At 41.1% G+C, this 17,878-nt stretch overlaps 1 protein-coding gene across 1 annotated transcript in view; it reads right to left on the bottom strand.

The window, feature by feature from the left end:
- LOC112232763 (phospholipid-transporting ATPase ABCA1-like) overlaps window positions 1–17,878 on the bottom strand; it is a 223,467-nt gene that overhangs the window by 177,566 nt on the left and 28,023 nt on the right. The window contains exons 7-8 of the mRNA XM_024399987.2: window positions 14,048–14,270; window positions 10,987–11,208 (exon numbers count right to left, since the gene is read on the bottom strand). Of these exons, the coding sequence (XP_024255755.2) occupies window positions 10,987–11,208; window positions 14,048–14,270 (445 nt within the window). The remainder of the gene's footprint in view (window positions 1–10,986; window positions 11,209–14,047; window positions 14,271–17,878) is intronic.

Here is a 17,878-nt window from a genome sequence, read left to right on the forward strand (position 1 = left end):
AGTTGTGTGTGTTTCTCTGTGAGTGTGTGTGTGCCTGGAAACGGTGTACTTTATTCTATGTTGGGTGATGAAAATACATCCCTCTAATAAATAAACTACGGGGATGGACTGGAAGTCAACACGGTCAGAGGAACATTGTTCATGCAAATGAGAGGAGTAGCCCATCCGTCTCAACAGGGGGAGTGGAGGAATGAAATCTCAATGCCAAGGGCAAAACTGCACAAAGGTACTTTGACAAAAAAGCACGGAATACATTAAAAGTCGTGTTTTTCCTCCCCTCTACATACACAAGATATGACACACACCTAAGAAGAAATAAGGGAGATGCCACAAGGATTATTGGCAACTTTTCCACACAAAAACACAGGAAGTTGAAAAGGTTTGGCATGGGCCAAATACAGCTGCAACATTGAGAGCATCTTGACTGGCAGCATCACTGCTTGGTATGACAACAGCACCACCCTCGATCGCATGGCGCTATAGAGGGTGGTGCGGACAGCCCAATACATCACTGGTGCCTGCCATCCAGGACCTCTTTATCAGGCGGTGTGAAAGGAAGGGCCGGAAAATTATTAGACTACAGCCACCCAAGCCGTACACTGTTCTTTATGCTTCCGCACGGCTATCAGTATTGGTGCATCAAGTCTGACACCAACAGGCTCCTGAACAGCTTCTATCCCCAAGCCATAAGACAGCTAAATAGCCAACAGAATGGCTACATGAACTATCTGTGCTGACCTTTGTATTACACTGTTCCACGTTCTCTATGCACACTCACAGGACTCTACACACTCACGCACAATGACACTCCAACACACACGTAACATGCACACACATTTATAGTCACTCTACACACACACATACAATCATAATTTACGCTGCTGCTACTCTGTTTATCGTATATCCTGATGCTTAGTCACATTACCTCTATACATGCCTACCTCCATCACTCCAGTATGACTGCACATTGTAAATACTGCACTGGAACTGACCCTGTATATAGCTTCTTACTCTCTTGTTTTTTCTTGTTTTTGTTCTCACTTATGTTATTTCTAGTGCTACTGTACATTTATATTGGAGCTTGCAAGAAAGGCATTTCACCGTAATTGTGCACATTAAAACTTGAAAGTGAACATAATAAAAAACCCTGAAAACACTTTTCAGAGAGAAGATCAGTGTCGTTGAGTTGGCATTACTTGTTTGAATGGGTTTAAAGGAAATAGAGTGTACCGGCGTGAAAAGATAAACACAGAACATTGTCAGGTGCCAGAGTAGGCTATTTTTTGAGGCCGCGGCTAAATATTTCAATTTTCAGAAACACGGAATCACGGTTCTACTTTAAAGTCTCGAAAGATGTGTCTCCGCGGCAATGAAGATTACGAACGGCTGTGTCTTTGTCTCTGCAGAACAGACAGCTCCATGACAAATGGTCCTACACAGAGCAGAAAGGTCACTCAGAAAGGCTACAATAAAAGTTGAGCATGTATATGCTATTTATCTTTTCATTACAAAACTTCCCCATGGGTTTATTCGGTCTCAGTTATCCTCTTTCTCAAGTATGTGCATTATAAAGACTTGAGTTACACAGTATGAGTGAGTGCTTGTAGGGGTGACTGGGGTTTGTTGTAACAGTGCTTATTACCAGTGGTGGGACATGAGTCACATGTCTTGGACTTGAGTCTAACTCCAGACTTGAGATTGGACTTGATATCAGTCACCGGCTTCATCAATAAGTGCATCGATGGTGTAGTCCCCACAGTGACCGTATGTACATACCCTAACCAGAAGTCATGGATTACAGGCAACATCCACACTGAGCTAAAAGGAAGAGCTGCCACTTTCAAGGAGCAGGAGCATGTGGCAGGGCTTGCAAACTATTACGGGCTACAAAGGGAAGCTCAGCCGCGGGCTGCCCAGTGACACAAGCCTACCAGACGAGCTAAATGACTTCTATAAGCGCTTCGTCAGAGACCTGGCAGTGTGGTGCCAGGACAACAACCTCTCGCTCAATGTGAGCAAGACAAAGGAGCTCGTGGACTATAGGAAAAGGAGGGGCGAACAGGCCCCCATTAACATTGTAGGGGCTGAAGTGGAGCGAGTGGTATGGTATGGCAACTGCTCGGCATCTGTCCATAAAGGCGCTACAGAGGGTAATGCGTACACCCAATACATCACTGGGGACAAGCTTCCTGACATCCAGGACCTATATACTAGGCGGTGTTAGAGGAAGGCCCAAAAAATTGTCAAAGACTCCAGTCACCCAAATCATAGATTGTTCTCTCTGCTACCTCACAGCAATCGGTACCAGAGTGCCAAATCTAGGACCAAAAGGCTCCTTAACAGCTTCTACCCCCAAGCCATATGATTGCTGAACAACTAATCAAATGGCCTCTCAAACTATTTACATTGACCGCCATCCTGCTTTGTTTTTACACTGCTGCTACTCGCTGTTTATTATCTATGCATAGTCACTTTACCAATTATCTCGACTAACCTGTACCCCCACACATTGACTTGGTACTGGTGTCCCCTGTATATAGCCTCATTCTTATTATGTAATTTTCTTGTGTTACTTTTTTGATATATACATTTTTTAAACTTTCATTTATTCAGTAAATATTTATTTTACTGCATTCTTTAACTGTTGGTTAAGGGCTTGTAAGTAAGCATTTCACTGTAAGGTCTACACACGTTGTATTCAATGCATGTGACAAATACAATTTGATTTGTAGGCTATATGTACGAAAGAAAAACCACTAAATTGGTGTCCCGGTCGCGGCCGGCTATGACATGTGACGCCTCAAGCACGGCGATGCAGTGCCTTAGAACACAGCGCTACTCGGGAGGCAGTTTTAGAGATTTATAACAGTTAAATTGTTGTTTTCTTGTTTCTCCTCATTGTTAGTTAGTAAACTTACCTAGCAGCTAACATGCTGGATGGCCAATAATAAAAATTTGAAATGCATCCACAGTCAAAATCATAACCAATGTCAACCTTATTCAATTGTGTTACATAGCAAGCTAGTAGAAGTATTTACATTTGCTGTTGTTACACTTTTGCCAAAAAGTTACATAACAATTTAGCATGTGCCAGGCTAACTAGCTAGCCAATTCCAGTCATGTGCTAACATTTGCTGGTAAACCTAGCTTTAGGTGGCTGGTTGTAACATTACAGCTTGCTGTTTAGTAGCCATATCTACGACTAAAAAGAGAAGAGGTAGGGCCTCCCGAGTGGTGCAGTGATCTAAGGCACTGCATCGCCTTTATTTAACCAGGTAGGCTAGTTGAGAACAAATTCTCATTTACAGCTGTGACTTGGCCAAGATAAAGCAAAGCAGTGCGACACAAACAACAACACAGAGTTACACATGGAATAAACAAACATACTGTCAATAATACAATAGAGAAAATCTATATACAGTGTGTGCAAATGAGGTAGGATAAGGGGGGTGAGGCAATAAATAGGCCATAGTAGCGAAATTATTACAGTATGGCAAATTAAACACTGGGGTGATAGATGTGCAGAAGATGAGTGTGCAAGTAACGATACTGGGGTGCAAAGGAGCAAAAAAATACAAATAATATGTTGATGAGGTAGTTGGATGGGCTATGGATGTCCACTAGAGGCCGTGTGCCACATGGGCCGGGAGGCCTATGGGGCGGCACACAATTTGCCCAGTGTCGTCTGGGTTAGGGGAGGGTTTGGCCGGCAGGGATGTTCCTGTCCCATCACGCACTTGTGACTCCTGTGGCGGGCCGGGCACAGTGCACGCTGACACGGTCGCCAGGTGTACTATGTTTCCTCCAACACATTGGTGCAGCTGGCATCTGGGTGAAGCAAGCGTTGTGTCAAGAAGCAGTGCAGCTTGGCTGGGTTATGTTTACGAGGACACACTACTGTCGACCTTCGCCTCTCCCGAGTCTGTACGGGAGTTGCAGCAATGGGACAGGACTGTAACTACCAATTGGATACCATGAAAAGGGATAATAAATAAAAAGAGAAGAGATTTTACAATTGAGATACAATTGATCTCCGATTGTAAAACCTCTTCTATTTTTAGTCATAGATATGGCTACCTGTAATTGTTTAGCTAACTTAGCTAGCTACCTACCTAACTACCTAAGTTAGCAAACAGAAAAATAATTAGATTTCCCCCTACTGTAACACTGTAGTATAATCGCCAGCAATACATAAAATGGGTCTCAGTAGATCAACTAAAGTTAGGTAGCTAGCTAGGTGGCTTGCAGGAAAAATAACGAACTTAGCTAGCCACCATATTTGTCATATGCCATCTTGGTGCTGTAGCTGAGTTTCTAGCTAAATCCAACTCTTTGTTTAGAATCCTCTTCGCTATATTCCAGTTGAATAATATATGGTTGAATGTCACCATGTAGCTAAAAAAAATGCTCCATCTTTGAATCATGCCATTCTGGTCTGGGCAGTTCTTTCAGTTTTTCCCAAAGGATTATGTTTTTAGTATCCGCCTCCCTTTCAAAAAAGTCTGCCTTGAGGGAGGAACACGGCCAGAGTTCGCACCACCCCAGAGTTGTAGTCTTTCAGAGACTAGAAAAATGTGTCAACTTGTATATTTAGCAATGAATCCGCTGATAGGAACATCGCTGAATACATCCAATGGCTCTATCAAACAAGGACAACTATATCTAAACGCACAAAAATGTATAGTGAGATGAGTATCACATCGAGCCTTTGGAAAATGCAACAAAGCAACACTACATTTATTTCCAGATCTCGCCCCCTCCATCAATAGACCGGAAGCCGTCATAGGGTGTATCATTCAGCAGCCAAAGCCCAGACCTGCCTCGCTCCTGGGCAATTACAGTACGTGTGAAACATTTCACTGACCTAGAAATTCTTCAGACACGATGAAAACATGTGTGAAATTCCCCTTTAAGGAATATGTTTATTCCTTAATAAATATATTAAGAAAAGGTATTTCAAAAGAACAGAATGGGATATATTTTGTTTAAATATATAACTGTGCTTTGAATGTTGCGAGTTCATGCGGGAAGCACATGTAATAGCAGTAATTCTGCCCCCCAAAAAAGAAATACAGCTCAAGGGATCATTTTTAAGAGTTGTTTGGCAAGGATACAGTGCCTTGCAAAAGTATTCACCCCCTTGGCATTTTTCCTATTTTGTTGCCTTACAACCTGGAATTAAAATATATTTTTTTGGGAGGGTTGTATCATTTGATTTACACAACATGCCAACTAAATACAAAATATGTTTAATTGTGAAACAAACACGAAATAAGACAAAAAAACAGAAAACTTGAGTGTGCATAACTATTCACCCCCCAAAGTCAATACTTTCTAGAGCCTCCTTTTGCAGCAATTACAGCTCCAAGTCTCCTGGGATATGCCTCTATAAGCGTGGCACATCTACCCACTGGGATGTTTGCCCATTCTTCAAGGCAAAACTGCTCCAGCTCCTTCAAGTTGGATGGGTTCCTGCTGGTGTACAGCAATCTTTAAGTCATACCACAGATTCTCAATTGGATTGAGGTCTGGGCTTTGACTAGGCCATTCCAAGACATTTAAATGTTTCCCCTTCAACCACTCGAGTGTTGCTTTAGCGGTGTGCTTAGAGTCATTGTCCTGCTGAAAGGTGAACCTCCGTCCCAGTCTCAAATCTCTGGAAGACTGAAATAGGTTTGCCTCAAGAATTTCCCTGTATTTAGCGCCATCCATCATTCCTTAAATTCTGACCAGTTTTCCAGTCCCTGCTGATGAAAAACATCCCCACAGCATGATGCTGCCACCACCATGGTTCACTTTGGGGATGATGTGCTCTGGGTGATGAGAAGTGTTGGGTTTGTGCCAGACATAGTGTTTTCCTTGATGGCCAAAATGCTACATTTTTGTCTCATCTGACCAGATTACCTTCTTCCATCTGTTTGGTTAGTCTCCCACATGCCTTTAGGTGAACACCAAACGTGTTTGCTTATTTTTTTCTTTAAGCAATGGCTTTTTTTCTGGCCACTCTTCCGTAAAGCCCTCTGATTAATGCCCTCCTTTCCTGATCCGTGAGTTTTGGTGGGCGGCGCTCGCTCTCCATATTCTTTCCATTTTTTAATACTGGATTTATTGGTGCTCCGTGGGATGTTCAAAGTTTCTGATACTTTTTATAACCCAAACCTGATCTGTACTTCTCCACAACTTTGTCCCTGACCTGGTGGAGAGCTTCTTGCTCTTCATGGTGCAGCTTGCTTGGTGGTGCCCCTTGCTTTATGGTGTTGCAGACTCTAGGGCCTTTCAGAACAGGTGTGTATATATACTGAGATCATGTGACAGATCATGTGACACTTAGATTGCACACAGGTGGACTTTAATTAATTATGTGACTTCTGAAGGTAATTGGTTGCACTAGATCTTATTTAGGGGCTTCATAGCAAAGGAGGTGAATACATATGCTCGCACCACTTTTCCGTTAAAATTATTTTGAAACAAGTAATTTTTTTTATTTCACTTTCATTTCTCATTTCAGACTATTTTGTGTATGTCCATTACATGAAATCCAAATAAAAATACATTGAAATTACAGGTTGTAATTCAACAAAATAGTAAAAACACAGATGGGGTGAATACTTTTGCAAGGCACTGTACGTGATTTGGAAACTTCATAATCTGCTATTTCTGATACTATATAGATCTCAAAACAGATCACCCTCTGCTGGCTCTGGAGGAGAATTTGCAAAAGTCACTTTTTGTCACTGAGTTTCGTATCCCTGCCTCTGTATCAATTCCAGCCCCTGCTGTTCTTCATATACAATGTAACAATTGATAATATTCTCTCCCTTCAAACTATTGTCAATTTAATCTTGTCTTTAGACTAACTTTATAACTTTAAAAATGGCAAAGTCATTAAAAAAAAACACTCGTTTTGTGTCAATATGACGCTCTCGGCTCTTCTAGTGTTAAATGGTTACATTTGTGGCTGCCTAGCCTAGCATAGCCTACTATCTCCTGGTCACTGAGTCTATCCTATCCTAGCCTACTATCTCCTGGTCGCCTAGGCTAGCCTACTATCAGTGAGAGGTTGCCAAGCCTATTGTCATTATTACTATTATATCAGCACATTATGTTCCAGTCTCATAGTCAATTAATTATAAGCCTCTAGTTTATTATGTGTAGGTATACATTTTTGCTGGCCATGCCATAAACATATTCCTGCTTACACCACTGGACTCAACCCATTCTACTTGGGACTTGGACTTTTGTGACTTGAGACTTGCTTGTGACTCAAATAATAGTGACTTGGTCCCACCTCTGCTTATCACTCCCAATCTAGAGGGTGCTGTGTAATAATTATAAGATTAAAATGTGTGAATTCTTTGAAAATTACTCATCCACCTGGTCAATTCATGTCAGCAATGCAAAACATTGAGGTGAGGGGAATGTGTTTTCTTTATTTAAATGTTTGAATTATGGGAGTGTACATGAAAAATGTAGTTTGTTGAATAGAGGAAATGGGGAGTTGCATCCCAAACCTATTTCTGATTTGCTAAGTCAAGCCATGTTGTAAGTAAAATTGGAAGGCAATTAGCATTGGGGGTTGGTTGGGGATGGTTATCACATGGAATGTGGGGTTGGTTGTCACTATCAACTCCATTATAACCACATTGATCAGAGCCAGAATACAATAAATCCCAAGCTCTTTTGTGCTGTTGTTGCTATAGAGACCTCCCTTCCCAGTAAACACAAACTCCTTTGGGAATATGTAGTGTGTTGGGAATATGTAGTGTGGAGACGTCGGTCCAAAGTCTAAACCGCATCATGTACTGTATATATCCAATGGGCAGTGGTATCTGTGCTATGTGGGTTTGTTGCCTCCCTCTCTCACACACATGTTTCTGTCCCACACCCACACGTGTACATATGAATGTGCAAACAGATGCATACACACGCATTAAATGCTAAAGTTTAGACATTGTTCGATCAAAGAAACGCCATTTTCTAAGACTGTGTGCTATATTGCTTAATGTCCTGTTACAAAAGGAATAAGCTGCCAGCAAACATTGTGACAACCAACCCCATACTGTGTGACACAATCAACCCTGTGATGGGGCTGGTTGTCACAGGGGCACAGAGTGGAAGAAGATATGACGATAAAAAGGGTCCCTATTTCAACCCAAGACCTTGGTCTTTCTATTAACGTTGAAAGGAGTCTTGTGAGATATACTGGTGCTGAGAAATAACACACAAGAGTAAAACGTGTAACAACCAACCCCGGTCTCCCCTACTTCTGGCAGAGAGCAGTCAGAAAATGAAAAGTAATATCACCGTGTGAACTAAACCTTAAAAGCTCAATAACTGCACCATATAGGAAATGAAACAACATGACTCAATGTTATTATTATTATTGTTGTCAGAGGAAATCTCCGACTTTCAGATCACAGAAAAAAGTATCGCAAATTGATTTTGTATACAGTAAGGGCTAAGGGCAATGGGCTACACCCCAAAACACGCAAACTTAATGGGGAAAGTTGGGAGAGATCAATAAATAATTGGATCAAATTGCAAATACAATAACAACAGGGGGTTATTGAAGTTAACAATATAGTTCTGGTGATACATTGGCAGAGTTAAAAGGTTGAGAGAAGAATGGTTACAAGGCACATAGGAATATCATTAATAGAGCACCACAGTGTAGGTGTCATATACCCATAAAACCTAGCGGTCAAACAGGGAAAAAGTTCCAATCGTTTTTCCACCATTCATTTTCCAATAGGGGATTTTATAAACACTTAAAATAAGGTCTGTTTTGTGTAAGCTTACCCTGGCGTGACGTTTTGATAACCGTGTAAATCTGTCGCAAAAAGTGACTTTCATCAATATATTTGGCTCAATTTACTCTCAGATTCAAAAAAGTTTATTGGAATCAAAGTAGACATCATGCAAGACTACAAATCCCTGCAAGCTCCTGCACGTCATCTCTAGCTGACACCTTTGCTAACAGGTATTGTGTCAATTTAAAAAACTTGCACAAGACAGTTCACAGAATTGACTATTTAAAGAAATCTTGCCAATTTATTAATTACTACATTTAGCTAATATTAGATAGTTAATCCAGAGATTATTACCTTTGCCTAAATTCAGCAATCTCGTCAATATCATCATGGCATAATTAGCATTTCATTTTGCCGGGGTAAATACAGGTGAATATATTGCTAAAAGTCACCTTGTCCTAGAGAGATTTACACGGTTATCAAAACGTCATGCCAGGGTAAGCATACACAAAATGCAGCCCTCATTTTAAGTGTTTCTCAAATCCCCTATGGGTAAATTTAAAAAACGATTGGAACCATTTCCCTGTTTGCCAGCTAAATTTTATGGGTAGTACAGTGCCTTGTAAAAGTATTCAGTGAAATAAAAAAACTGAAAAGTGGTGCGTGCATATGTATTCACCTCCTTTGCTATGAAGCCCTTAAATAAGATTTGGTGGAACCAATTACCTTCAGAAGACAATAAGTAGTTATATAAAGTCCACCTGTGTGCAATCTAAGTGCCTGTGTGAAATCTAAGCAAGGGGCACCACCAAGCAAGCGGTACCATGAAGACCAAGCAGGTCAGGGACAAAGTTGTGGAGAAGTACAGATCAGGGTCGGGTTATAAAAAAATATCAGAAACTTTGAACATCCTACAGAGCACCATTAAATCGATTATTAAAAAATGGAAAGAATATGGCCCCACAACAAACCTGCCAAGAGAGGGTCCGCCGACCAAAACTTACGAACCAGGCAAGGAGGGCATTAATCAGAGAGGCAACGAAGAGACCAAAGATAACACTGAAGGAGCTGAAAAGCTCCACAGAGGAGATTGGAGTATCTGTCCATAGGACCATTTTAAGTCGTGCACTCCACAGAGCTGGGCTTTACGGAAGAGTGTCCAGAAAAAAAGCCATTGCTTAAAGGAAAAAATAAGCAAACACGTGTTCGCCAAAAGGCATGTGGGAGACTCCCCAAACATATGGAAGAAGGTACTCTGGTCAGATGAGACTAAATGTAGCTTTTTGGCCATCAAGGAAAACACTATGTCTGGCGCAAACCCAACACCTCCCATCACCCCGAGAACACCTTCCCCACAGTGAAGCATAGTGGTGACAGCATCATGCTGTGGGGATGTTTTTCATCAGCAGAGACTGGGAAACTGGTCAGAATTTAAGTGTGGATGGGTTTGCGCCAGACATAGTGTTTTCCTTGATGACCAAAAAGTTAAATTTTAGTCTGAATGATGGATGGCGCTAAATACAGGGAAATTCTTGAGGGAAACCTGTTTCAGTCTTCCAGAGTTTTGAGACAGGGACGGAGGTTCGCCTTCCAGCCGGACAATGAGCCTAAGCATACTGCTAAAGCAACACTTGAGTGGTTTAAAGGGAAACATTAAATGTCTTGGAATGGCCTAGTCAAAGCCCAGACCTCAATCCAATTGAGAATCTGTGGTATGACGTAAAGATTGCTGTATACCAGTAGGAATACAATCCAAAAGATACTTGCGTGTCAGGGCAAGGATCTATAGTTCAGATCATGGGGATCGCACAGTGGTTGGAAATTATCCCAGCATCTGTACTGTGTCTGTGCATGCTTGTGTGTGTGTGTTTTAGTAACATTGGTTCTAGAGACCCACAGGGTGTGCAAGCTTTTGTTTTTTCACAACATAATTAATCAAATCATCAGTTGGTTTATTGCATCAGGTGTGCTATTTAAGCTTGGCGAGAACAAAAGCCTGCACACCATGTCTACCATGTGCCTGGTGTTGACTGTATGTTTGCAGGTAGAACCCCACAACTCTCTTGGTCAAAGTATAACATTCCTCTCTCTTCAACACCATTACAAAATCACTTACTTAGTCTTCAATACACTTCCAAATCCAAACCCTAATAAACACCCACTGGGTCTCTGCTGTCCATTATGGACTTGTGGTGGAAGTAACAGTACACAAGAGTAGTTCCATAGGTCCACTCACCACAGCGATTTTGACCTGGAACCCCAAGACGTCCCTCCAGGCATAGCAGAGGAGGTGCGGAAGGTAGAGGACGAAGTAGATGAGGCCCCCGCACGCCGCCGCTAGGTTGGCCTTGGAGAAGAACACGCTGATAAAGAAGCACTCCATGATGGTGGCCACGCAGAAGACCAGCATGAAAACGAAGATCACAGAGGGGTCGCTGTACTGCAGCACCTTCCCATACTGCACCGGTAAAGGGTCGGGATGAAAGTGATAATAAAAGGGGAAAGAAGGGGGAAGATACAACACTGTGACCTTGTTCGAAATACATCTTCCTTCCTCGTTTTCATTAGCTAATCACAGATCTGCAAGTGATGGGTGATAGTTGAAAGCAAAGCTATTGTAGTTTGAGGGTTCTTTACATAGTGGATAGATGACTACGGATAAACAATGGATACATACAGATGACTATTTTGCAGGTTTAATGACAAACTTACCATATTTACAGCCATGCGTAAACTAAACTACTTCCTGTTCCAACAATTAACAAACATCTGACCAATCAGCATAAAGCAAAGAAGTTGTTAGGTAGATAATCAATTACCATTACAATTCAAAACAACTGATTCACCATATTTTTAGAACTACACAACCATGATTTAGAAAACAATAATATATCCTATAAAATAATCCTACATTATCATGGATTTACTTTCACTAATACAAACATTTTACATATTTGATTACTTCAAGGAAGGAAGAAAGGAAGGATGTATTTCTTTAAGTATTCCAGTGGTAGCCGCTAAACTACCCAAGTTAGCACTTTGGGAGTATTGATTGCCGATGGATGTTCGAGGCATAACCATTTCTTTCGTCTAGCAGCTCGGGCAAGAGAAGGATATCTTACAATGAACAAGCTTCACAGACAAAAGCAGATTGATTGCGACTGATTGTGGTGATTAACTTATTATTTGTGAAGACGGCACAAAGCGGCACAGAAATAAAGCTTTTGATTAAAATGACTCATTGTTAATGATTTGACAAGCTGTAGGCAGAGTTACTCACCAGGTGTTGATAGCGTCTTATCAAGACTACTCCTAAAAATATATCACTTATTGTACTTCTAACACAGCTTCAAAATATGATTTATCATCATGTTGATGTAAAGTGTCATGACGTTGGCCTGGGGGTAGGTTTATGACAGTCATAAATACCTCTTCCCGCCTTTTTCCTCTCTCTACCCAACTGATGTTACATTTGCAAACCCCTTGGTTAACATAGATATTCTGGGAACATCAGAAGGTGGGGGGGAAATGAACTATATTCGGGTAATCCGACCAATTGAACATATACGGTGGTACTTAATGAATATGATGTCAGTTCGGTTGTCATCTGAGACATTCTCATCAATGATAAGATGAAATAATCTCTACAGTGGAAAGTCTACACATCAGAATTATCGGATTCACATGGAATTGTTGTTCAATTTAAATGTTTGAATATAAAATTATTGGTGAGGAGATGAAATGTAATTTTAGCTTCCAAATGAGAGATTTGGGTTTTCATAAGGTTAGGACATGGGTTATAAAACTTTTCAAACACGCCCTCCTCTCCCTTCCTATATCTAGCCTTGACGACAATATAACCTCCTGTTCCGAGGATGTGAGGACGACGGTCTGATGTCAGAATGGTTCAGATAATAACTACAGAACGAAGCCAACATCAGCGTGAGCTTTGGTTGCGAATAGTATGAACTTTGAACTCTTATTCACTACAGAAGGGATACCTAGCCATTGAGTTGGCAACCGCAGCTGCAAACGAGGGTTAGGAAGGAACAGACAGAGTATCCCGTCTATCACACAACGACGTTACTACAACGTATCCAATTGACAACCAGAGACATTCTTCAAAGGACAAAGGACTCGGTTTGGCAACACGGCCTTCCATCTAAACCAACCTACCGAAGCGCAGCTCAGAGTAAATATTTATTGCATTTTCCTTTTCCAAATGGGCGGTAATTTAGAATGCATAAGATACTGTATTTACAATAGCACAGCTTCTATCTTTGTCCCTCAGTCTTCCCGCTCTTTCACTCAAACCCAGCCCTTTACTTTTGTGTAACCAGCTGTCATATTTGTTCCGCCCGCTAGGGACGTTTTCCTTTATGACGTAATTTGTAATCAAGGTATAATTAATTATTTGTACATCTAATTCTGTGTGATTAGTTAGGTATTTAGTAAATAAATAATTAAACCCAATTTTGTATTGCTGATTCAACTTGTTAGCCAGGGATCATGAAGATAACCAAGAATTTACAACTTTCAGATGAGACTGAATTAAGCTGATGATTAATATTGACTGCTATTGATGTGAAATATTACTAGGTCTTTAAGAGTTTATTCAGAAGATTACAGCTCTATAAATATTATTTCGTGGTGCCCCGACTCTCTAGTTAATTACAATAACATGATTAGCATTATTCGGCATAGCCAAAGACACGACAAAAGGATGGTCAGTCCTTGCATCCATAAATCTGTCTATGCAAGTGCTTACACCCCTGCCTGATCTCAACAGCAATCCAATTGGTGGAGCTGCCATTTTGGTGTTTTTCTGTAGGAGTGAGCCTTTATTTGTTAGTCTATGGTTATTTGTAATATAACCCCTATAGTGGCGTAACTCTGCTTATCAGCATTACAAGGAAATAATTTCCCAGTCTTGGAGGTTTGTGCTCCAGGGCAACTCAAGTCTTTGATTAAACTCTCCTCCTCGCTACCATTTTGATTGAACAAACCCCAACCCACTGAATACTGTCATTAGGAGTAATGCGACACCACTTTTTTTTATTACAAGCAGTGGTATGCAAGCTGATAGACTCATCCAAATGTATCTAAAATGTTACAACACTAGGCCCAGGTCTGCTGTTTGGTATTACTTCTAATTATAGTTTATTACAGGCTTATTACATGCTTATTACAATACAAGTATCACTTTCCTCTCGTCAAGTCATTGACAGCCTAAGCCCACAGTTGATGCCCATAGCCCTCCAAGAACTGGTGAATGTCTGGAATTAGTGGTGAATCACCTTGAGGATGAGGGTGAGGAGGAGAGCACTGACAGCCAGCGGCAGCATGCTGGACACGGCCCAGCTCAGCCAGTAGGTGGAGCTTCTCAGCCCCATCATCCTCACTGTCTCCTTCAGACGCGCCTCCTTCTCCATAACGATGCCCTTCACGATCATTGCCACCGAGTAGATCCAGGCCAGGGTCATGTACAGGGGCAGAGAGCGTGCCAGCGAGCGGAGGAACCTAATAGTGGGAGGGGTCAGATGGGAGAGGAAGAAGGTGGGGGCAGAGGGTACATGGCCCAGTCACATCTGGATGCTGATTGACATTTTCTACTGAGCTATGGTTGTGGCAAAACCCCAATGAGTGTATGATGTACCTACAGTGGTAACTTGATTTCTAGCAACAAACTTGACAGATATGATTAGATTTACAGCAAATTTACTTGATATGGCGTATCCATGGGGGCTGTGTTCCTTCAGGGTGGGGATAGAATTCAAGTGGCCTGAGATATGGATTTCCAACTTTTTGATCTCATTCATTTTCTGCAAAGTAACTCTGTTACCTTGGCAGCAGTTATTTATTCATTGTTTTTTAACCCTTATTTTACCAGGTAAGTTGACTGAAAACACATTCTTATTTACATTGTCATGACTCTCATGGGTGAGGATCAAAGGCCTCACATCAGCTTGGTAAATAGCTAACAACTACCAAACCCTCTTACCCACAAAAGAGGGAAATGGGGGGGTGGCCAGTTTTGACACATTAACACTCGGTCGTAAATTAGGCAGGAGGGGATTCTCACCCCTTCCTCCTCAGTATTGGGAAGTAACTATCCCTTTTTTACGGAAGGTTTTGCTGCCCCAAAACTTCAACATCCATCAATTAACACTGGGACAATATATTTCATAATCCGAATGGGGAAAATATCAAGGATGAAGACAATATTTTTGTGATGATAGGATTGTGATTTTAGTTATCTAACAAGATCATAGTAGTGATGATACCTTGCCTCGTAACTAGCCACGCCCGAGGGAGCTCAGACAGCGTGTCAGTATGACGGAAATGCTCCTTTATAGGCGAGGGTATAAAAGATTGAGTTAAGAATTAACATACCAGACTAGACCACTGCAGCTGGGTCTAGATTGGTCACGACACTGAAAATTAACACAAGGTTGAAGAAGACAAAGGAGCCTCTAACAATCAATGCTACGGTTGAGTAGCTGTTCTAAGTACTGTATCTAAGAAAGTAAAATTAAGTAGGACCATCTGGTTATTCTCTTCAAATCATGGTCACCTACACTGCTCTCATCACCGCTCTGGGGATCATTGAAACAGCTGATTAGCTGTCCTCAGAAGACCGCTCTTCCAGAACGAGTGAAAGTAAACACAGACAACTAAGAAGGACATTTTGACTTCTTGTGGACAATCAGAGCCTTACACCTGAGAATGAAGGAGAAGGCCAATCCGAAGGAGAAGGCACAATCGAACCCTTTCACGAAGGCCTAGGTCCAACAGAGATACACAACGAAGACCATCAACACAGAAATAGATGCATTACTTCTTTCCCAAAAGGGCGGCAGTTCGGGGCAAGGTATTAGAATTACTGTGAGCGTAGTTCACAAATGTGTACAAGTGTTGTCTATCTTTCTCTCTCGCTTTCTCTCTCTCTCTTTAACTCTCCATCTTTTGTAACAAGTGTCATATTGTGTTAGTCCGCTGGGGACCTGTTTTCATCGTATTTAGTTTCTAATCAATAACCTATTCCGTGTGTGTGTGTCTATCTTATGTTATCATTTAGTTTGCTAGTAAATAAATAATCAAATACATTTGTGTAGTACGGAATGATCAGTAAGACTCGGGTTGTGCAGATTCAAGAGGTCTGCGACGTTCAGAATGAGACTGATACGAGGTAATGATTAATAAGTGACCGTTATCACTATATATATTCTTGAGTTTAATTCTGGAGATGGTAACTCGTTAAACAACTTCTCCCGTGGTGCCCAAAATCCTAATGAGTTAATTGTTACATTATTAATTTAATCTAGTAACAATTAAACATAGTAGGTAATTATTTTATAAATTACATCACATTAATGAGAGTCACGTCACGACAATATCAACAACCTTGGGAATAGTTACAGGGGAGACAATTGTGTAGTATGGAATGATCCATAAGACTCGGGTTGTGCAGATTCTGCGACGTTCAGAATGAGACTGATATGAGGTAATGATTAATAAGTGACCATTATCACTTGGGGCGGCAGGGTAGCATAGTGGTTAGAGCGTTGGACTAGTAACCGGAAGGTTGCAAGTTCAAACCCCCGAGCTGACAAGGTACAAATCTGTCATTCTACCCCTGAACAGGCAATTAACCCACTGTTCATAGGCCATCAATGAAAATAAGAATTGGTTCTTAACTGACTTGCCTAGTTAAATAAAGGTAAAATAAAAATAAATAAAAAATATAATAAGGTGGCCATGATCAATCAATAAATCAATTAAGCCCTTCTTACATCAGCTGGTATCACAAAGTGCTGTACAGAAACCCAACCTAAAACTCCAAACAGCAAGCAATGCAGGTATAGGAAAATGCAATGCATGGTGGCTAGGAAAACTCCCTAGAAAGGCCGGAACCTGGGAAGAAACCTAGAGGAACCAGGCTATGAGGGGTGGCCAGTCCTCTTCTGCCTGTGCTTGGTAGAGATTATAACAGAACATGGCCAAGATGTTCAAAAGATGGTATGAGCCAGATTTGGAATTTAGCCAGGACACCCTACTCTTACGATAAGTGCTATGGGATCTTTGGTAACCACAGACAGGTACACTCAAAGAAAATGGGAATTTTGTTCACAGATGATAAAATGACTTGGGGAGGGGACATTATGAGGACATATTCAATTTAGAGTATAGGGGGCATGTTGATCACCACTAAAGTCATATAGTATTTCCATTAGAGATACACCAATCGTGATTTACTGTATGACTTTAGTGGTGATCAACATGCCCCCTATACTCTACTGTTGCCTTGAGTGGGAAGCAGAAAAGGGCCACAGTGTTTGGGCCAACAATATTAATAAACTCCAATTAATCAGTCTAGATAGGAGGGACATTAGTGTTTTGACATCCGCCTGGAGTGAAATGGCAAGTGGAAAAGAACAGGGGGACTCAGGTGTGGATGACAAATCTTATGGCAGTCACACCTAATCCAGACACAGCAGTCAAATAATTGCCTTCTAATTCCCTGTTATACTAACATGCTGCAAATCGCCATGACATTTAGAATAGGGCTCTATGATTTGAATACACATCATGCCCAGTTGTTCCTCCAAGGCACCCAACTAACTCAATTTATTGTTATTAATGTTACAAATTGCTGTTGGCTGGATAACACATTAGGGTGACGGCGAAATTACATTTAGCCCAGAGCTGTTTTATTTACTATGAGAATTTTCCAATTAAACTGCAAAAAATTGATTAGCTGATCTAAATTAAGAATAATCATTTTCTTTGTCATGTAACCGTGAATATGAATTAGGAGCCTGAAAAGGACACCATACCTTTAAGAGGCAGATAACGATGCAAAAAAATGTGTGGTGATGATGAGCAAACAAAATGCCCGTCTCTTTGGAATAAACATTCTTCAATTTAGCTTAGACGCACATTAGTCCACAGACAGGGGATCAATTGAACAGATACGCCATTAAATTGCACATGGCAAGTTCGATGACACAGAAGAGTGACATAAAGTACATTTAAGCTACCGAGCAACAGCCTAATGCAATAGTAAATCTAAGCCTAAATGCAGGTCAGTAGCGCTATAGGTTCAGGGGTGTCAGAAATATTTAGCT

The sequence above is a fragment of the Oncorhynchus tshawytscha genome, linkage group LG15, assembly GCF_018296145.1.
Source record: "Oncorhynchus tshawytscha isolate Ot180627B linkage group LG15, Otsh_v2.0, whole genome shotgun sequence".
Lineage (NCBI taxonomy): Eukaryota > Metazoa > Chordata > Actinopteri > Salmoniformes > Salmonidae > Oncorhynchus > Oncorhynchus tshawytscha.